At 43.1% G+C, this 22,453-nt stretch overlaps 1 protein-coding gene across 1 annotated transcript; it reads right to left on the bottom strand.

Moving 5' to 3' along the window:
* Positions 1-3,590: 3,590 nt before the first annotated feature.
* LOC139345061 (transmembrane protein 164) lies at positions 3,591-19,067 on the bottom strand. Its single transcript, XM_070983520.1, has 6 exons — positions 18,207-19,067; positions 11,257-11,306; positions 8,531-8,597; positions 7,520-7,598; positions 6,318-6,418; positions 3,591-5,146 (listed from the first exon to the last, which is right to left on the bottom strand). The coding sequence occupies exons 1-6, from the start codon at positions 18,642-18,644 to the stop codon at positions 4,940-4,942; spliced, it is 942 nt and encodes a 313-aa protein (XP_070839621.1). The 5' UTR covers positions 18,645-19,067; the 3' UTR covers positions 3,591-4,939.
* Between the last annotated feature and the right edge of the window lie 3,386 nt (positions 19,068-22,453).

Raw genomic sequence — 22,453 nt, 5'->3', positions numbered from 1 at the left:
ACCATGCTGTTGGACACTTTCAGTGGTGCAGAAATTTTCTTGTATCCTTCCACACAGCTGTGCCTCGACACAACCCTTTTCGGTATGGCAAAAACCATCAACTGTGAGACCTTATGTACACAAGTGTGTGCCTTTCCTTATTATGTCCAGTGAATTTACTTAGGCACAGACAGACTCCAGTCAAGCTGTAGAAGCATCTCAAGGACCATTGATACAAGTAGGATACAGCAGAGCTGTAGAGTCTGAATAACCATGTAATTGGGATATTTCAGTCTTTTATTTTTGGTACATTTATAAAGCATTTGCTTTGTCATTGCGGAGTCTTATACGTAGATTAATGAGGAATGAAAGAGCCTCAAACATAACAAAATGTGGAAAACTCAACAGGATCTGAAAACTTTCCATGTGCACTGCAGAGTGATAGAGTAGTGAGAGATACATCTTGACAAGAGCTCTGTGGATGATGTTATTTGGTCAGTTACAGAACATGCTTCCTTGATTAACGCTCATTCTTAGTCAGTATTCTGTAGCCTTGTTGATCTTGATCCACAATGATCAGTTCGCTCTAAATAATAAAGGTGCAGGAGATCTAATTGAGGTCGGGAGTAACTGAGAAAATCTGTGAACTGACCCTTTAGATCTAATGTAGTCCTGCTGCCACCGTCCGGTGGTGTGCGTTGATGATCTGTGCCTTTTCTACAGTTACGCTAAGTCACTTCAGCCGTTGAACACTTGCTTGATATTTGAACCAGCAGTGTAGCATGCAGGGCACATGCTATGGCTGGAGGCCAAATAAGGATTTTGTAGCTTGAGTAAGTGATGAAGATGGCACCCCAAACTAGTTCATGCAAGTTCTTCATGTGACAGCAGCAATGTAATATTATTTTACCTTTTCATGACAACTGGGCAAATGAAGATCAGGTGATATGACTGAAAGCTCTAGAACAGCTACTAAATGCTATTCCTAATATTTTTTACAAGTGATGTTCAGTAGAAGCTGTCTGTTTAGTGATGTCACACTGTACCAGTGTGATACACTGCTACGTCACTGCTGGGGGTCACAGGTGGAACAGACCACACTTCTGACCCAAGAATGATGGGACCCTGCCAGCCATCCAGCTCAGGACGTTTAAGTGTCCCCTTCATGTTTGACTGACATGTAACGCGTCACTGTGGTCTTCTGCTGGTAGTCCAAACATCATATAGGTCTGTGCTGTGCTTCACTTTTTATAGAACTGTATTGCTAACAAGCTAAACTTAAATGGAAATCATTATAACTGCTAAACATCAGCATGGTAGCATTTTAGTCATTTGCAGTGTCTTGTGGTGATGTTAATTTTGATAATCACTGTCAGAAGTGACTCGACCACTGTGGAGATTTATAGTAGGCTAATAACTTTTAATGAAATCTGAGCCAGCCAGTCGCCAACTGTCTGTACAATCCTTAAAAATTAGGCCTTACGTTAAATTCCCTCTGCTTTTGGATGTTTTATTGCTTTTTGGGCCATCGCTGTTTTTCCCTTTCCATACCTTTTTGTCCTGGTAGCAAACCTTGCAAATATGGCCGGATCCTCGCACGCTTGGCCTGCCTCTCTGCCAGTCCCTCCGCTGAAAAAGACCCGGCACCAAGTCAGGAGAAGTCTGGGCAGGCGTATCTGAAAATACTTTGCTGCATGTTACATGATATTCAGGGCCAAGCGCTGGGAGATCGTTGAATGGTTCAGTCTGCTGTCTATGTGTAACCACAAATGAACCCCGAGCTGGCCTGAGATCAAATCCAAGCAGCTCTTTACTTTCTCTCCTGAGACTGCCTCTAGGCTTCCATCTGTCTGAATAAATCATACTGATGAGTGAATGGATTTAAAACTGGTGTCGCGAAAAGCCTTTCCATTCCATTCACTTTATTTCACCAGGGATTAATATTGTCTTCGATGCCATTTGCGTTGCCAGCCTCATCAGTTCCATCACCCACTGTCACTAACTCCACTTCCTCGAGCAGTGATTAGATCTGTGTTGACCAAGGGAGAAAGCGAAAAGATGTATTTCTGTTGCCTTTGCTCCACTCTGAAGCAACAAAGGAAGCCAGTCAAGTTCACTTCATGAAAGGCTGAGCTGCATGTTTCTGCATCTACAACAAGCACTCCAAAGAAGAGCAGCACATTTTATCATATTTTATCACATCTCGCTGCAGCCACTGCGGTGGTATTAGATCGACCTCCTCTCGACTGTAATGATGAAGTGCTACAGGCCTGTAAAAACCCTCTGCAGCTCACTTGAGTCGATTCTCTGCACTTAAAGCTTTTCACCCTGTCTGGCCTTTCAGAGAACAGTGAACCCAAACATACAGTGCAAAAGCTGGAATTTTTGAGTCAGGCAGCAATTTGGCTTCAGTGTTTCATGGTCTGCTGAGAGGCGCTGTTATTTATAGGTCGACGTTTTGGAAAATACGCTCATTTGCTTTCATGCCAACCGTCACATGACGTGATCAATGTCATATTTATCCGTTTAATATGAAGCCAGCAGCTGGCTAGCTTACCTTAGCATAAAGGTTAATGGCTACAACCCCAATTCCAAAAAAGTTGGGACACTGTGTAAATAAAAGACTGTTTACTGACAACGGTTTAACAAAGTGTTCCTGAGTCCATGTAGTAATGTCCTTTATCCAATCATGTGTTCACAAAGCGGTGAACCTCACTCCATCCTTGCTTATGATCAACTGAGCCTTTCCTGGATGCCCCTTTCATACCCAGTCAGTCATACCACTATCACCTGTTACCAATCAACCTGTTTACCTGTGGAATGTTCCAAACAGGTGTTTTTGGAGCATTCCACATCTTTCCCAGTCTTTAGTTGCTCCTGTCCCAATTTGTTTGAACCATCAAATTCAGAATAAACATATATTTACAAAAATCAATGAAGTTCATGAGGTGAAACGTTCAATATATTGTCTTTGTGCTGTTTTTAATTGAGTAAATGTCAAAAAGTGTGTTACACAGCATGCTGGGCTTGTATCTTGGCTCTGCCCAGAGCTGATTAACATGGAATATTTAAAAAGCATAAACAGCAAAGTCACTGCACCCAGCTTATAGTCCCACACATAAACCCACACAGTTTTTCTACACATTGACTTTTATACAGATTGAACCAATGAGATTTTAACTGTTAATTAGTGACTTTTGCTGGTAGGCTGATTTTCCTGCCTTCAGATGGAGCCAGTCTGGCAGTTTCCAGCCTCTGTGCTAAACTCAGCTCACTGATGCTCATCTTACAGGCAGCTGCTGGCTCCAGTTTCACATCGATCAGACACACACCAGAGTGGTATCATTCCTTTTATCTGACTCTCTGCAAAAAAAGTGAATACACACATTTCCTAAAATGACTATTATTCAGTAAATTCTATTTAAATTGTCACTTGAAGCGTACTGTCCAGTTGAGGCACAAGAGTAATATTCCTGAACAGTTTCAAGTAAATATTAATAGAGATTTAAGTATTTACTTTCACAAAATCCTAAATCCCAAGGTAAGTGCACCAAAATATATCCTGAACACTAACAGAGCTCAATGAAAAAAATGCTAAATATACACAATGTCAACTTTGTTCAACTGAAATCACTTTTATTGTCAATACAGCACATACACTCAAATCCATAGAAATACAAAAGGTTGTCTTATCCCTTCTTTACAGTGAAGTACAGTATATGCTACAGTAATACACACATCCCTCACACTTGAAATGATGTATACCATGACTGACATATTCCAATTATCAATGCTAGTTAATACTTTTTTTTTTTTTTTTTTTCCGATTGGGCAGTCAGTGAATGACCTAAAGTGACTTCATGCAGATCATCTGATGCATTTTTTTATACAAAACCCAGACTGTGACTGCTGCAGTTAGAGTGGTGGAGTGAATTCAGGATGCCCTGGAAGATTGACTCGAGGACTGAGCAACATATTCCATTCAAGTGTCACGATGCATTATCCCAGCCCAGATACATATGACCTCAAGATCTGCTCTATCTCGGCAAACATCGCATTCATCCCAACGTTGCACTGACGTTAATACCTCACCGAATATGGTCCAATATCACAATAAAATAACACAGACAGAAACAAAACCTCCTTGGCGGAAGTAATAATAACATCCCAGTGTAGATCCACGAATCCTCCCTCGTCACTTCGAATCCCAGCACGTAATACACCTCATGTCCCCTGATTATCACAACTGGAATGATCTGAGCGGACTGGAGGCAGAAATGGTAAAAGATGCCGCATACAATAATGTTTCCATAACCTGTAGGTGTGTGTAGTAAAGTGGGAACAGAGAGACGCCATAAATAAGCTTCTATTCTCAGTCATGACAACAGTAAGAGGCGATCATACATGTCAAAGAAAAAAATCCTTGGACTACGAACAAGCAGTAACTTTTACGACAGCTCACGTTCACAATCTTTTTCGAAACGCACTTGAGAGCAATAACATGGCGGCTTTGTCCGCTAACTTTTGAAAACATAACATCTGCCAGCATAACTACCACATAAAGAACTGAAAGTGGAGATCAGAAGAGACATTTGGAGGATGGACCTATGGTCTGTCCTTACAACTTTACAAAAAGGCAGCTTGAGAAATCTCCTTGTGAGTGTTTAACCAAAAAAAATAAAAAAAAAATCAATCTGTTCAAGTCCAAAATGCTAACTACCAGCCTTAAAATGCCTTTTGTATGTTTGTTCATGCAAGTATGTATGCAAGCCAACTACAGCACTAAAAAGAATGACACATTGATTCACTGGCCCTGAAATGCTCACTTGTTTCAGCAAAACAGATGGTACGTCTTAAAAGATGCATTAAAATGAGGATCTAAAATAAAAAAAAACTCCACGATGAGAGCAGGCATTTAGAATGAAAGGCTGGGTCTGTGTCGATGCACCGTCGTGGACATTCAGTCGACTTTCTTGCTGCGCAGTCGGAGTGTGTCCAGCAGGCCTCTGCAGACCGAGCCTGTGTGCTGAGAGAGGAGTGTGAGGACCTTCCCGTGAAGGAGGGTCAGCAGGGTCTGGTGGCCCGTCGCCCACACCCGGTACCAAGGCCCGTAAAAGGGGTCGGACACGGCCGGGCACAGCATGTTGTTCAGGTTGACCTCAGTCGCCTGGAGGGGGGATGGAGATGGACAGGCTGGGTCAGCATCCCTAAACGTGATACAAATACTAACCATAAAAAATGAAGCACTGCTGCTGGATTATGAGGGATTTGGCTTGACTTCACTGTGTATGTCTTTCAAATTGTTAATTTCTTCTTCAAAAGACTGAACTGAACGGCCCAACGGTTGAGTTTCTATTGTACTAACACATCAACGTGTCTCACAACGGTCTGAACCCAGCTCACGTTCCCCATTAGTGGGTGAACAATCCAACTCCTGGTGAATTCTGCCTCACAGTGACAGAAAGAGCCGACACAGAAGGACCAGAAAGCGGCATCGCTATGAGTGCTTTGCCACAAGCCACTTATCCCTGTGGTAACTTTCCTGACATCTGTGTATCACAGTGCACTGTGCTTTATCACAGCTTATTGTCTGACTGCATAAACAGTTGTGGCTGTTGAATGACTCACCTTACTTTATCGCTGACGTTTGCATTGGTGACAGTCTAAACCTTAGACGTGCACTTGAACTCGTTTTAGACTATTCATCTCAACATGACTTGCGCCTCTAATTTTAACGCACAGTGAGGGGACAAAATAATAGTGTCACAAAACAGGATACTAATTTTGAAGCAACCAGCTGCTGAACAGGAATATATCAGCATATATAAGCAGAATATATGTGCAAACTACAGGAAAACTGGCTGAGCAGTGGTCACAAGTAGGCCCTTACCCAACAGTCACTGAAAGGCACTTCACAACAGCAGCCTCACATTTTATTCCTCAGACTTCAAACAGCATGTGCAGTACAGTACATTTAAAAAAAAAACTATTATTAAAAATTCAAAAATAGATGCTTTTCAAATCCCTCTGTGAAACACTGGTGGAAAAAAATATGAAGCCACATATTAAATGCCGATATTCATATAGGATTCATAAAAGATCGCACTGCGTGATAAAAGCAGACTCTAGTGTCAGGAAAGAAATCATGATCAAAATCTTTTCATAATAAGCACATAGTGTGAGTGCATGGCCTTAGATTTCTTAGTATTCCTGTTGACACATGTCCGTTTGAATGAATGACTCGTCATTCTCCCTGGACCAGCGACTCGAGTGTCGATGTGCTCACTACATGCACGTTGTGTGATATCAGTAACGTCCAGCAGAGGGCTCTATCTTACCAGGCCAAGGACCTGCAAGAAGAGGAAGTGATAGAGGAACAGGATGCCGTTGGAGAGCAGCGCCCACCACATGTCCCCCAGAGGTTCAGGCTTGTACACGCCTGCAGAGAGAGAGACTCCTGAAACATCTGAACCAGTTTGCGGGTTAAAAAGAGAGAGCAAGCTCGTAGAATCTGCCGTCTGTGCCAAATGCCATTTCTAGTCACCTCCCCACTTCATAACACATGAGCTGAGCCAACAGATGGAACACCCTGCACACATAGTAAAATCAGTAACAGGATGTGGTGTCAAACTGGCTTTTCCTGTTTCCTCACTGATGCCATTTGCCAGGCTAACACTGGGCGAGGGCATTAATGTGCACCCATTATATGGGTTTAATGAGAGCAAAGATTTCCTCTCATGTGGCTCTAGCACTACATTACTAATGAGATTAGTAGATTCATCTATCGGACTCCTATCAATGACAGTTTTGTGGATGTAACCAATTATACTGGTGTTTATAGTTCAAGCATTTTTTTTCCAGCTTTAATCACTCAGGAAAAGTCCAGTGGTCTCTTCTGCACCTCTTTCCCACACAGTGACTCCTGAGAGCTGCCCAGTGCAACATCTGTCTTCTAACATTTGCCACTGGGTGACTCTAAGGGAAACCTGACGATGGCTTCAGGAGGAAATACTGTCAGTGCATCTCCAAGCTGCAGCATGTTTGCAGACATGCCTATTGTTTCATGGCCCAGCAGTCTGAATCTCAGAACAAAAGGTGAAATGTTGCAGAGTCTGATGAGCTGTTGGTTCCAGCTAAAGGTTAAGTAAGCTGCATTTATAGCTTGAGATGATCTTTGCACTGTCTCCTGCAGTTAAACCCACAGGGTGGGTGTGATCCCTCGCTGACATACAAAGTAATCTCATGAACTTTGCAAGACCTTTAGAAGACACACTGAATATCTGGCTCTGTTCCCACTTTGAGAATGTTCATATTTGCTCTTCAGCTGCATGTAAATCTTAATGACATTATACAGCAAGCGGCAACAGACGTGTGTTTAGGATAAACAAGATGACTGAAGAGCTGACGTGAGCAGTCGGAGCCACCAGGGTCGAACAGACAAAGAAAAGGCAGCAACGGTAATTCAGACGTCATCAACAAAAAGGGAATCCACCCAAGAGTAAAATACGTGTGGAGAGAATAAGGATGGACTAGCACTTACCTCCTTTCCTGAACAGGTAAAGTGGCACCAGGTACAGCATGGAGTGTTGGATGTAGTAGATCTCCTTCTCAAATGGTAGCTGTGGAGAGAAGAGGCTGTTTCAGCTCTTCCAGCACACATTAATGATGCACTGAGAGCCCGATTCTCTACAGGCTTGAGCACATGTTATTATTTGAGACCCTTGCAGTGCTGTTCGGGTGTGTTGTGGTGCCAAAGCTAACCTAAGAGCAGCAGACACCTCAGCCCCTGTGAGAGGAGAATGGCTGGAAGGGGCACAATATGGATAAGAAAACAAAGATAACAAGGCAATGGACTGCTTTAGTGATTCCTCTGCCTTTTTCAAGGCGCCAACAGTTCTGTGAAGACGTACTTCTCTTGTTGGAGAAAACAAGTTTGTCATCTGATAGCAAACAGAGTTATGGCAGAGATTCTTCTCTTTGGTTAGACTTGTTCTGTAATAGGAGCGTTTGATCTTCACAGGGATCACGTTCAGACTGAAACTTGATGTTAAGAAGCAAATTGAATTTAAAGCTAGTGCATTATCTCCTGGATCTGGTCCTCCTCTGCAGCTGTTAGCCGAAGCCTTTCAAGCAGGCGGCGTTCCGGATCTGAGCCGACTCGCTCAGATTTCATTCACTAAAACAGCAGATTTCCATCATCAATCAAGCTCCTACTTTGTGCCACTCGGGTCTGACATTTTGTCTTCTGCATGTTGGAGTTTAATTCTTCAGATTCAAGCTCTGGTAGAGGAGCTGCATTTATTTAAACATCGCATGCATATAAACGCCACATTTTTGACAAGAGGGAGATAAAATGTCCCGAACATATCGAAGCTGAGGGATAAAACTTGCTCTCCTGTTGAGCTGTCGTAAAAAAATTAAATATATGGACTCAAGACGCCCATCTGTGTTCACCGCAGGGACAGAACGAGAGCCTGCAAGAGGAGAGCAGAAGCCTTTCCGAATGAGATCATGAGGCTTTGACGAGGATTTCCCAGTACAGGTGACTTACCAGTCTAGTGTTGACTACAGGGAACATTAAAGCCAGTAACGCACCGTTCAACATGTGCACCTGCAGCCTGAAAACACACAGGAAGAAAAAACATAAGCCAATAATAATAAAGACACTGAAACTTCAAACAGTCTCATAAAGTGCAGGCCTTCTATCACACCTGCACGAGACTCCCAGGAAAGCTTTGACATCATTTCAACATTGAACGTGTCATTGCATTGACATATTAGTCTGAATCGGTTAGTGCTGATCTCAGCACAGAGGAACAGGTGGAGGGCAGCGTATATTAGGTTCTATGCTGCTGAAAACCAATCAGAGTCCTCCCTGATGCTGTTAGCAGCAGCTGTCTCTCATTCGTTGGCAGGGTCAGATCTTAGTGGGATGCTGATTGTGAGAAGTCAGGTCACAGATGGTTCAGGCAATTACGACCTTTCACTCTGTGTGTGTATTGCAGAGACCTGATATTTCTACGATCCATTAAGGAATCACACACAGCTGCTGTCATGATTCTGACAAATCAGTAAGTTTAGCTATTCATTCAGAATTAGTGTACATTTAGAGACGATCCAGTCCTTGGTTAGTGCTTGTTCTTCATCTCACTCACCATGCAGGACACACACAGCCTGTCTGCTCCTGCAGACAGAGGGAGTGTGATGCTTGTTCAGTCAACGTCTGCACATCCAGCATGAGGAGAAATGTTTCTTTTAACCAACAATTATTGTAAGAGCCACCGTACAGAAAAGCCCAGGAGCTTATGTGTCACAGTGTGGACCTACATCCTTATCCTCTGACTGCTCACTTTGTCAAATGAGCCAAAGTAACTGTTGTGACAGCCAAGGTCACTGGGAAAACAGCAGTGCTGTAGGAATGTCAGCTCAAATGAGCCCAGCTGTCACTCCGGGGGCCTCCAGACCTTTTTTTGAAAAAACAGTCTGCTTCATTCAAATTCAAATTCACTACATCTATTGATCATTAGCAACCTCTGCCCAGTATGTGCTCCCCTTTGACTGAAGATGTTTGAAAATTTATTCAAAAGTTACACAAGGGGGGTGGGTATTTGCCTTCATATCACTTTTTCACATCTGTAAATGTATCCACATTTCCATTTAGTGTCATCAATATTCATTTTAAGTTTAGAGCCAGTTCTGAGCTTCCAGCCAGATGTGCTTCTGAACTTGAATGCATAAAGTTTCCAAAGTCTGCTAACACAAGATAATGGCACTGTATAGGTTTGCTCCTCACGCTATGCTTTGTCTGCTTAGCATCAAACAAACAGCTGAAAGCAAGCAGAGGGGAGGCGATGTGTCTTAAGACAAAGGTGGTCTCCCACTCTGGAATACAGATGCTGGGACTGAGCGTCTGTTTCCATGATACAGTCACACTGAGCTGCATTCATCCAAGAAGCGGAGGCAGAGATGATGAACTCAAGAGGCAAAGCAAAACATTTTCATCTTGTCTGGAAAATCTTTAGAGTTCGAGTAGAGACATTTTCGCTGAGCTTTCATTAAAAAAAAAAAAAAAGTAGCAAGTCTACCCCCATCAAAATCATGGATGGAAAAATGTGTTTTTGGAGTTAAACTGCTCAAGATAAAGAGGAGCAGCCACTACCTGGAGGACTGTGTGTGACTGGCTGCCTCTTCTGAGCCCTGGCTGTGTGGAGAACATGGCTGCTCACAGCGTGATAGAATAAGGCAGATGAGTGACTGACTTCTTTATTAAAACATGTACTCTAAACATACACACCGGCTGATTTTCTGCTGTATTTCTGATTGGGGAGCTGCTGTTTGCTACTGATGGATATCAACATCACAACAATTACCAGCTTCTTTATCTTAATCTGCCGGTTTGTTTCTTCTTATCATCTTAGGTATCGCTGGCATTTATAGTACAAACACTGTGCAGTTCCACTTGACTTTGGATATAAAATGGCATGTTTACACAAACTACAACTGTCACTCTCCTGAACCAGGACAGAAATCATGTTTCTCACGGGAAACACCCATGAAATGTCCAGTAAGCTGATCCAGTATTATATAAACTGGAAAGAAAGAACATCTTGGCCTTATAAAAATCACTTTTCTGAGCTGACTTGAGTGTTTTATTTTCCAGGGATGAGACTGGGAGAGTCTTTCCCAAAGCGTCTAAAACTCAGTTTTATTTTCAGTTGGCTACCTGACGGTCATCTCAGGTAAGACACGGCTGCAGCGCCTTGATAAAGCTGCTACCGGCCGCTGCAGCTGTTTGCTGTGCGGCTCCCACGGGCAACAGAAAGTGACCTTGCTTGTATTTATTTCTGAGTAAATCCAAATTTGTGTTCCCACTGGCAAAAACACAGTTGTTTTCTCCTAAATAATTAACTGCCAGAGTGGTTATTAAAGAGAGAAGACTATAAATCCCAACAAATACACTCCGATAAAAACACGGTGAAAACCCAATTTACTCTGAAGACACCAACGAGTAATTAAAATTAACATGGCGATCGGTTTTATATGAAAATAAAATCCATGTTTATATTGGGTCTGTTTGCCAAGTCATTCTATATTACATTCACAGCAGGCTGAGGTGGAGGGCGGATGGCTAAATAATGCAGGAAACCGCGAGTCGTAGCACAGAAAGCGTTAGCTCAACCAGAGATCGATATCACCAAAATGTGCTGTTCATTTTCACAGAACCAAGCCAGGATGAAACACCAGAAACAGACATGAGCAAGGAGTAAATATACTCACCTAAATACAACCATGGCTGTTTTACATGGCGGGCAGGCCAGCAGGAAGATCTGTTGGGGAAAGCATAGAGAGATGAGAAATCGCATTAAACTCACAGCTTGAATACTTCGAGAGCTTCCAGCGCTGCGAGCTGAAAGCAAAGAAAAGGAACAAATTGCTGTAACAAGTTTTTATTAATATAAAAAGGGCAGGAGCCTTGAACAGCGCATCCCACAGGCAACTCTGAAGCACTTCTTGTTTCAAATAAGAAAACAAACTGCCGAGTTCCGATGGGACCCAGGAGGATGGTCAAACAATTAGGGTAGAATTTGAAAGCATTAAAATGGCTGCCAGACATTGGCGGTAATGCATTTTATCGTCTGGTTTCAAACAGGGCTGTCGATTGAAACAATCTACAAGTCACTGCTCATGCAACAGGGAGGAGGAAAATAATGGATTCCTGTTCCAGAGCAGCAGAGCCACGGAGCCCTGACGGCTCAGCGGTGACCAGGCTCACGCTCCTCTGTCAGGCTTTCTGAGCATAATGATGACTGTGTTACTATACAATCCTCGGGGTTATGAGTCGAGTTTAAATCACAGCAAAATCCCAAAAGATTTTGTTTAATATAAGTAGAAGCCAGTTTGAAACTGGTTTCTAATCCCTCACTTTCCTCCGTCGATGTCGGCTTTATCACTGAGGAGGATATCGGTTACAACGTGGATCCCAGTTAAACGTGTCACCGGCGCTCAGCGACTGTGCTTTCAGGGGCCTGGAGGATACTGCAAACACAGATTGGTTCAAACACCATCTCACACAAGAAAGCCTGGAAGCCAAAGTTTGGAAACCGCATTACAAGAAAGCAATTTACTTGAGCTCTGTCGTACAACTAGCCACTGACCAGGCGATATGGCGAGGACTGATCTGCTCGACACCCGTCAACTAATTTCAACCACACCGTGAACACAGCTGAGCTTTCTGTAAGAAAGAAAAGCTTTCAGCACCAGACGGGATTAATTCAACGTATAATACTTTCAAATACGTGTAGGAGCTTCACTGAAAATCTAACGTTTGTTTCCTCTTTTCATCTTCAGTCTTTGCCAGGCTTTTTCATTCTACCTTGTGCAAATTAATAGACTTATAGATGTTTCTTTAGGGTTTGCATTTCATAAATAGAATGTGTGTGTGATCACCTTGGATGAAGCAATATCAGTTTTACAAAATGTTACTTCATCACTCTTGTGGTGTCTCAACCTGACTGTTGAGGCATTGACATGCTCTTAAAAGGGAATTTAGGCAATGTGTGAAACATAGTCTGCTAATGGAGACAGCTGCATACGAGTGTATTTCTTAGAGATGCATGTTTCTGGCAGCCATGCATGTCTGGGCTCCAGCACAGAAGTCATCTCTATATATTCTCAGAAATGGACACACTGCTGTCCTGGACGGTAAAAAATATGAGTTTGCCAATTTGAGTTAATCTGACTGAAAAGGTCACTTCAGTCTAGAACTGAGATTAATCCCTGTCTGGGATTCTGGCCCATCAAGTCATGACCTGATTCACAGGTGAGAAGCAGTGCTTCCAGGTGGGGGAGGCACTCTGGAGAGAGATGGTTGATAGTGCTGTCTCTGATTCTGCACATCAGCGTGGCAGATTTATCGTCCCCCTCGCTCCCCCTCCCTTCTCTTTGTCCTGTGCGTGAGCACAGTTGCCACCTGTGGCTGATTCGCTGGAATATTGTTATCGGACTTGGTCCAAGCGGCACGGTGGAGCAGCAGGTAGTACACGTGCCTCACAGCAGAAGGTCGCCAGTTCGATCCCCGGATCGGGCAGGGCTTTTCTGTGTGAGGTTTGCATGTTCTTCCCGTGCATGTGTGGGTTCTCTCCGGGTTCTCCGGCTTCCTCCCACAGACCAAAAACATGCTCGTTAGGTTAATTGGTGACTCTAAATTGTCCTTAGGTGTGAGTGTGAGCATAAATGGTTGTCTGCCTGCAATCAACTGGCGACCGGTTCAGGGTGTACCCCACCTTGCGCCCGTTGACAGCTGGGACAGGCTCCGGCCCCCTCCCCCAACCCCGAAAGGGATGGTCGGGTATAGACAATGGATGGATGGACTTGGTCCAAGCCACTTTGTTCATTTCCCACTTACAGGCCAGGCCTGTGTACAAAAACCATGTACTCTTTCAGCACACACACACTGAATTTTAAATTCAGCAACTATTGACAGTCTTTCTCCACAGTGCCCCCCCCCCCCCCCCCCCCACAATAATCCAGTGTTGTATATACAGGTTACCATTTCCTGCTCTGTGCTTTTACTATTGTCACTGTTAAATCTGTCAAAATACTAACTTTTGAACAAATTAAACCTTCAATTTAATCAGCAATAAAAACTGGATTTAAGATATTCAGTGTGGTGCATCTAAAGGTCAGCAACAGGGAGCCTGTTCTCTTATTCTTGGAGGTGAGGCATGAGCCAGTCTATTCCTCAGATGTACTGACACTCAGTCAGTGTTCAGCCAAAAACTTTGTTGGCTTGAACTTGAACAAGTACTCGACTTGAGGAGCCACCATGTCAATGGTCAACCAAACTTGTCATCACTGCACACAAGCCTCTGCAGCTCCAACACACAGTCCGACCCAGACTGCATCCACACAGTTATGAGAGTCAACCCAGTCTCGACGCTGTTGTTGCAGCATAAAAGACATGATTACCTCTAATCCTCGTCTCTCCCTATTAATTTTACAGCTGAAATATAAATGTCTGGAGACAGCAGGATGGGGTATAATACCATCACCTTCCCTGATGCAAATCTACCTGCAGATGCCTTCAAAACATGTATTTGTATGGTGCAAATATCACCCCATTTTAATTCAAACATTTTCTGCATTGCAGCAGAGCAATTTTAAAACAAAAGATCTTTCAAGCTATGAAGGAAAACTCCTTGAAAAAAAGATATACAGATCGCCAAGAACCCATTACTGATAAGCCATACTTCCTTTTTACAAGTGTAGTCATTAGGTAATACAGTATAGCGCCTTGAGTGCAAACTGAATGATGGAGTGAACAATCTGGTGTGCTGGGTGTTACAGCTACAGCTGATAAATGTGGCTATATTTAAAGATAATGCTGATACTGTCGTTTGTCATATTGATAGTGGATGTTTGTTGCACACTTGTTAACGCCGCAGCCGACGGAGCAAAGACAAAGCACAAGTCTTTATATTCATTGCTGTAGTGTGCAACCAAGCAGTATTCTGAACTCCGATTAAACCCATTCAAAGCTGCTGTACAAATGCTAGAGGCCTGTTTTAAGGAGGGGAGAGTTATTGTTTCCTGGGGCAATATCTACCATCAGCCTACCTGGATGTACCATTGTTTTTATATGATCCACGTGATCGGTCACACTGGACTCTTGGCGACTTCTACAAGGGCTGAAGGTTCATTTGATAAGGGGGTTGAGTGTCTTGACAGAAGTCTACCTATCACCGTGCATGAATAGGAAACTCCCAGCTCGCTGGAGAACTGTGCAGGAGCTGATGAGTCATTTGAACACCACATGGACACCACTGACGAATTCACCTTCTTTAACCTATTCTGTCATCCTGGAACTGCCGCATCCACAAAGCTGGACAGCATTTTTAGTGACAGAGTGAATCATGGTTACAGTGTTAATTTTATCAGTGTCCTTTTATTTCATGACTAAATTGAAACAGCAGCGTGAATGAAAAAATACTGACAACAAGAAGTACTGCAAAATATTCCTAATGCGCTGACGAGACAAAGCTGCCTCTGTTCGGCTGCGTTTTCCTTTTCAGCCAATCATTTAACTGCGAGTACAAGTACGAACTCTAACTGCCCCTGTGCATCTTTCTCATTGGATGATGTTTTTTTCCTGCTCGGTGCATGGACGCAGTATCTGTCGAGGTATCAATTATGCACATTGATTGATTGGATAACGTGTATATATGTTAATTCCCTTTCAGGACTCAATTTTAAAGTTGTGGTTTCAGGGCTCTTGCTCCATTAACAAATTGTTAAATTTAATGGAGCCGAGTTTATGGTAAACATCTACGCCTTCTAAAGGATCGTTTATGATTTGTTACGACGCATGAAGAGACACTTACTGTTGTCAAACATTTAGCATAAATCTGCTATTAATTTCAGCTCCATGTGAAGTGAAGAAATGTGATGTTTCCTGCAAAATGCTCATCTGCCTTAACAACTCTACTGAGTGGAACATGACACAGAATTCAGCAGAAGACCTCAGTAATATAGAAACAGTATTTTTCACCTTACAAATTTCAGTAAGTGACAAAAACTAAATTGCAAATTCTTGTCAAAATTGTCACTGCATGACTATGGTTGTTATATTTGCAGTGGACTTCAATAACCTTTGTAGTATCTAAAATCTGATTCCTGGCTTATGGAGATCAGATTTCTGTTTCCTAACAGGAATCCTGACATTATGTGACACTGCTTTCATGCCACACCAGCTTTTGGCTGTATTATACCTTAATAAAAGGCTCTTAGCATCCTGTAGGCTCAATCTAGCACTCCATCAAAACAGTCCGTCACCCCTATGCAATCAGAAATTTCAACATGTTGGGCGACATCAGAGTGAGTGAAAAATATCTTGGTATTTTACATGAGCGTCCATGAACCTAAACAAGAAAAAAGAAACTTAGTCCATCACACTGACACTGCATTGGTTTGCAGGGCCCCGACCATGCAGACTGGACTCAAATGAAAATGCATGACAGTAAACTGATCAGTGATTTGGACGTCTGTCTGTTCCATTTGGAGTGAAATGTAACAGACATCCGCCTTGTCAGATGTGGAGCTTTAACTCATCAGTCATCAGACACTGAACTCTTCACCCCCAGTGGGACTCTCTCACCTTGTGAGATGGACGCTCCCTCGCCTGCTGTTTTTGATATGTGTGTGAACTCTGCAGCTGACACGGCCGCTCTATACGAGACTGAGCAAGTACAGTTTTGCTTAAAAGTTGTGAAATTTCTTCCTGTTGAACGTACATATTTTTGTAGTAAACAAGCGTGTAGTAATAACATTGCCGCTGTTCTTCAACCCACTGTAGAAATATGATGAATTTAGCAAACAGGCTGCTGTGTAATGACTCTGCAGGGCAGGTAACTATGCTGCAGCATAGCAACACAGTCAAGTGCTTATATTCTTTTTAATAGCACTCAGGTGAAGAGGATGGCTGTGCTGATTACTCAAGGACCGCGATAACGTCAACTACAGCAACACTGCACTCTGCTCATCTCAAGAAGGAACTTCAAAAGGAGACGACATTTTTCAGCCTATAAAATAGACCCAGAGGGACCAGTTGAGGATATTTGCAATCTTTGTGAGACGTATGGATCTATAAAGTGATGAAAAGGGGACCACACCCGTACGCTGTAAATCCACCAGCTCAAATGACCTGGTAGGTGGACTCAGATCACGACACTTATACAGTCAAACAAACACGCTCTGAACAATCAGCACTACTATGATGTCAAATATTTGACATAAATCTCCCTCCAGCCCTCCCGTCGAGAAACCCTCTGCAGGACGACTGCGCCAACAAGCATCACCTTCACCAGAGTCAGACGGTATAACGGACTTCCTGTTCCACCTGTTTTTCTCATATCATGCAGTCCAGCCCCTGGCCCCGATTCTCTGCAGCGAATAAAGTCCCGGAGGCGATCCCTGAAGTCCCTGGAAGAAGCATCTCCTTCCTGTAATTCTCTATTCTATACAGTTGTTACGACAAACTGGCAACTTCCACCTCCTTTTAAACTGTACTGTTTGTTTTCTTTAGTTTCCTCTTCTGACCACACGACACTCAAGTGTCAGCAGGCATGATGAATACCTGACTCTCTCCACCTCTGTCACCACACGTGACATGAAGGACATTAGGCTACCATCAGTCAACACTTCGTCACAGCAAGTCATTTGTCAACGTCCACCTGCTATCCCACCAACGCTGTGTAACCTGAATTAATCACCATACATCAATATCACCTGTTCTCCATAGTTCATGTGTATGATAAATCCATTAGGACACCGTTGGCAGTGACCCATTGCCATGACCCACAGTGTGCAATCATGTACCATGAAGGTCAGCCAACCAGGAAGTGTGAACGAAATTTATGCAGGTACTGTATTTCCTCACAGCAGAGAGAACTGTAACCTGCTTATAAACTTAATGAAATACAACACATCGCCCACTTTAACTCCTGTGTTACAGCAATCAAACTCTACATGCGCAGTCAAAAACCCAGCTCAGGGGCTTTAAAGCTCATAACATCGCCTCTTCCAGTCATAGACAATCATATGGGTTCAAATCAGATGACGCCCAGCTGTATACCTCCAGGGCTGAACTTGAGACAACAGGTCTTATTTCATGGGGCACTTTATGACTCACATCCGCAACACAGATGAGTGTCCCATCAAGTCTCCAAAGCTAGAGGCCAAACTTTCCCTTTTTTGATTGTATTTAATGTGTTATTCTCTCATGTTTTGAGTGAATCAAATAAAATGCTGTGCTGTGATATATCAGTGTTACAATAGACAGGTTTTAATTGGGCCTAATCGCTGGCTGAGGAGGCCAAGAGGGGGGAAGAAGACAAAAAGCCAGACTGAGCACACAGAACCAGTGTGTTTACCACATTTTTGTACTAGGTTCAAGTTCCGTGGAGCTAAAATGAAAAGCATTTGTAGCTCGAGGAAGTAAGAAGCACTTAGGTGACACTGTGTTTTACTGCTCTGTAGACAGGCGAGGGTGACAGAAGAGCAAAGTCAAATAACGCATGTCAATCACTTCTGTCACTCAGCCTGTTGAAGAAGTGCGTCTTCAAATACATCTGACGGGCGTTTCTCTCACATTAGCAGCCCAGTCAGGGAGCGTAGACAATTACACATAGCCTTCAGAAACACACCTTACCCACAGGTCGGGTCATCCTTACCTGAATCATGGTCATGACATGGCAGGGATTCAGCAGATAGATCACAGTCTTGGTCGCGAATTTGAAACCGACCTCAACTCCAAAAGTCATGCAAAGGGCGACCAGCAACAGGTTCTTGCCCAGACTATCTTCCTTTGCCCTTGTGCAGTCTTTCCCAACCACTTTGAGCTCTTTAGACAAGTTTATTTTCTTCATCGCCACGCCAATCTCCACAAGGGAGATGAGGACGATGACCAGACTTTCACTGATGCGCTGCTGGGGCGCGATGAAGGCGGCACACTCGGGGCCCCCATTGCCCTCAAACTTTGGGTCCACCCCGCCGTAGATCCAGTCCAACAGGCTGTATATGTTATATCTGGACATATTCCTCTTCTCGGGTTGGAAAAGATACGAACAAGATGGAATAAAAGACGTCACACTGACTTCTTGGCGAAACATGAACTGCAAGATTTCCCTTTCGTAGTTGGTGTCGTGGGAGGGAGGTAGACATGTATCCACCGCTTCGGGGTGTTCCAGCTAGCTTAATCGCCAAACTACTTCATCCACAGACGGATGAGGAACTTCAGCTAGCAGCAGGAGGGAGCTGTAGTCAAGACTACCAGTAGGAGCTGCTGGTAGTAATGTGTAGTGGGAAGCGTCTCTCTTCTTCCACGTCCTTCACACAGTTAACTAAGCTAGCTAACATGGACAGTCATAATGGCATCAGCAACATATGAAGCGAGCGACTGTGCCGGCTACGTGATCTTAGTCACGCCGAGCTGGAGAGCAGTTTGCAGGACGTTGGGTTAGCTTGTTTTAGCTAGCGCAGACACCGGATAGGCAGCTAGCTAAGATATCAAGTCTATATCAGTGGACTGAAGCGGCGTTTCATGGAAAGAGTTTACCCCGAGTTTAGCCTTTCAGGTTGAGCACAAATCTCAGGGCACACAGCAAAGGCGCTGCATTCGCTGATAATGAAAAATGATGGCATTTGTCGAGAACTGAACGAATAATGACAAAAAGCAAGTAAAGAACACAAGTTTTCCGGCTTGCTGATTTGCTCAGCTCACGTATTATTTGCGTTGTATTTTCTTTACATTAACACAAATACATTAATTGTAAGTATAATATTATTAGTGATATTCACAGATACGATTTTTATGTGGAAACACAACTTAATGGTAGCAGATTTTTTTTAACTTCTCGCATAACCCTAGAGAAACACACGATGTACCGTGCCTGAGCGGCGAATACGAGGGAGAAAATATCCCGAGTACCAAGGATGACGCCAAACACACGTGATGCCTGGTGATGGTGCGTTCATGAAAAATCCGTAAACTGCACCGACTGTTGAATGTAGCCAAAGTAATGTCTCCATATTAAACCCTAATTGCTTTCTTCACGTGGGTATTAACTTTCATTTCATTGCATGCTGAAGTAATAACAAACGATACGATAATTATTTTCCGTTCCATTTTCTCTTCTTGAGACCTAGAATGATTTTCATCGTGTATTTAGCCACCCTTGATCTATAAAGTTTATGGATGTAGCCAGTTAAATTTAAGTAAGAGCGATATTTATCACCTGTGTTGGTGCTACACAGTAAGAGCACAGTTAACCTCCATGCATCTTCACACAAGACACATATATTTCACTAACAGCAAGCTCTCTGACCGTTCCACTAGATTATGGTGTGGCTACTAAAACCAAATGGATAAATAACTAAATAAATAAATAAATCTCAGAGACAGATAGCAGTATATGTTCTCACAGTCCCTCCTATCTCTACCCAAAAGCATTATGGCTTCTATTATCTGCACAATGTTTCAAGGATTCATGGAGTTCAGACTCTTCTTTTTGAGCTATTCCTTTTAATTAAGGCACATTTACCTTATGGTAACGGTGTGAGTGATAAGTTAGAAAGTAAGCTAAATTACCAAATAAAGTAACCCTTTTAAACTTTAAACTTTTAAAAACAGCTTTAATTAGTGCCACCATTAAATGTGATTGTCTTCAGTTTGTTTGACTGGGGCCAGTTTATCTTGAAAACTGGTGACGGGATTGGCATGCCATCAGGCCCAATCCTAAACCTTTAAAGCCACGTGTACAGTGAAACGTGAGCCATAAACACTCAAATCCATCCCATCCATCCATTTTCTATACCGCCTATCCCTTTCGGGGTTGCGGGGGGGCTGGAGTTAATGATCAGCCACAATGATTTTGGCAAGGTGTCACTCCAAAAGAAGAGTGCTCCTTACCAAATCAGTACTGTTGGAAGAAAGCTTCCAATACCATGTATCGATTGACACATGGCTCTGTCATTTAGTCTTTTCAACAGTCCTCACAAATGCATGACACCAAGGAATAACTGTAAGTTATCACAGTCCCACCGCATGTATCTTTCTAAATATGGACAAAAACGATCAAGGACTATGGTAATAGGAAGTTTGTATGATCTAGATTATGATGAGACCTAAATATTTTCTTTGAAATCACTTCATGTAAGTGGAAAAGGCATCAAAGTCTGACTGAAGTGAATCACAAAACACATACTTGCCAGCATCGAAGACCACAGAGGACTCATTTGTAAGCTGTTTTCCTCCATGTTCATTTGGCTCATTGTGGTTCCACTGTAGCAGGGGGGAGTGACGTATGCATGCTCCACACTCATTGGGATGCACTTCAGTTTGGCAAATGCTTTTCACAAGCGCACATTAGGAGATGGAGTGGACTGAATGAGTGTGGACTGACATGGGCTCCTGAGTGAAGAGGAAAGAGGAGAAGTGAAAGAGCGTCTGCTTTGGTTGGCCATTGCTCGGTTTTTGAAATAACCACACGCTGACATGATTCCATTAGTGTCGGGGTGTGTGTGTGTAGCACTCAGTGTGGTGCACGGCCTGTTTGGAAGCAGGTCCAGCGTTCTGAGCACAAATGACTGAGTTGAAATGCTGTAATTGTGGCCAAACCTGCATTTACTATGCACAATGAGGGAATATGTAGAATTCTGGTTTGGTTGACTGGTGGTGATGTGGCGAAACTGAGCCTGGGGGTGTCATCGGGGCCTTGAAACTGATTACATAAAGGGGCTTTGCATCAAAAGATAATTTCTTAATGACATAAATTACTGATAAGTGCACAAAGAAGACTCATGAGCAGGAAAACAGGTGAGGAGCAGGTGAGCAGGAATGCAATCAAAGAACCAGGAAACCATCCAGCAGACTTCCTTCCTGGAAGGGAAAAGATCTTTTGGCTTTATTTACAGCATGATTTTATCTATGTCTAATTAATGGAATCTTATCTTTTAAAGGCTCATGTCATTCATATTATCACTTGTTTCTGTTTAAGACACAGATGGACAAGTGTCCCCAGAGATCTAGGTGCCGTAACTTGATCTGACCAATCAAAAGTGACCTTCCTTAATTGCATTTGACTGATAGTGATATTAAAGCTGCAAGGCATGACCGTAGTTAACCTGGAAGACTCCAAACAGGTTGATGAGGTGATTCAGAGCTCCATTCACGAGCTAGAACGCCCGCTGCCACTTGATAAGGAAACTGTCTTGTCAGCAGACCTTTTGGGAGCACTTGCTGCCCAGGAACATAAAATGAACCCAATTTCAACATACTTACAAGGGTAATACAGTATGTTCTCAGTCCCAGAAGGGAAAGTACTCAGACTCAGTTTACAAGTCGATGTGGGTTATAAAGTCCAGGCCTCACTTCAGGACATGGAAGGAGGAGCAGAGAGAGGGCTAAAGATCAACTGGCCTCCCAGCACATGATCCTGGGGGATGAAGAGAGAGCCGGTCTCCTGGCTCCAGATGCTGAACTCCTCAAGTAAAAAACTGTTAGATAGGAGCAGCTTTGTGAAATCAAGGCCCTTTAGGTCTGGTGGGGAAAAAAGGCCAATTAGCTGAAGATTGAGGAGAAAGAACAGCTGGGCAGGGAGAGAGAAAAGCAGCACAGCTTCAGTTACACAGAAATGTTTTTTCAAGCTTCTTGATGTACGTTGAGTTTGTTTATATAGGTTCAAGGCTGCACTGTTTATCAGGAAACAGAAAGCAGAGGATCGCTGCCCGTGGAGGAAAATGAAGGCAGTATTTCAGACAGCTCTTCCCACCTAAAAGCCCATTTTCAACATGAGCCTCAGTTTTTAATGAGCTTTGATATTTCTCATCTAAAAAACAAGTGTAACTGTACCCATATGTCAGAAACGCTTGATGGAATTTGTTTGATTGTGCTATAGTATGCAAATGATCTTCTTACTAC

The sequence above is a fragment of the Chaetodon trifascialis genome, chromosome 16 (genome assembly GCF_039877785.1).
Source record: "Chaetodon trifascialis isolate fChaTrf1 chromosome 16, fChaTrf1.hap1, whole genome shotgun sequence".
In the NCBI taxonomy this organism is placed as follows: domain Eukaryota; kingdom Metazoa; phylum Chordata; class Actinopteri; order Chaetodontiformes; family Chaetodontidae; genus Chaetodon; species Chaetodon trifascialis.
This window is presented reverse-complemented; position numbering and strand designations above follow the sequence as displayed.

What these genes read in the sequence shown, in the direction of transcription:
- LOC139345061 (XM_070983520.1), bottom strand. Translation starts at nt 18,644, where the DNA reads ATGTTTCGCCAAGAAGTCAGTGTGACGTCTTTTATTCCATCTTGTTCG. An exon ending in ATGTCATGACCATGATTCAG is followed by an intron (nt 11,307 to 18,206) that starts GTAAGGATGACC and finishes TTTCCCCAACAG; the next exon opens with ATCTTCCTGCTGGCCTGCCC. An exon ending in TCTTGCAGGTCCTTGGCCTG is followed by an intron (nt 5,147 to 6,317) that starts GTAAGATAGAGC and finishes TCCCCCCTCCAG; the next exon opens with GCGACTGAGGTCAACCTGAA.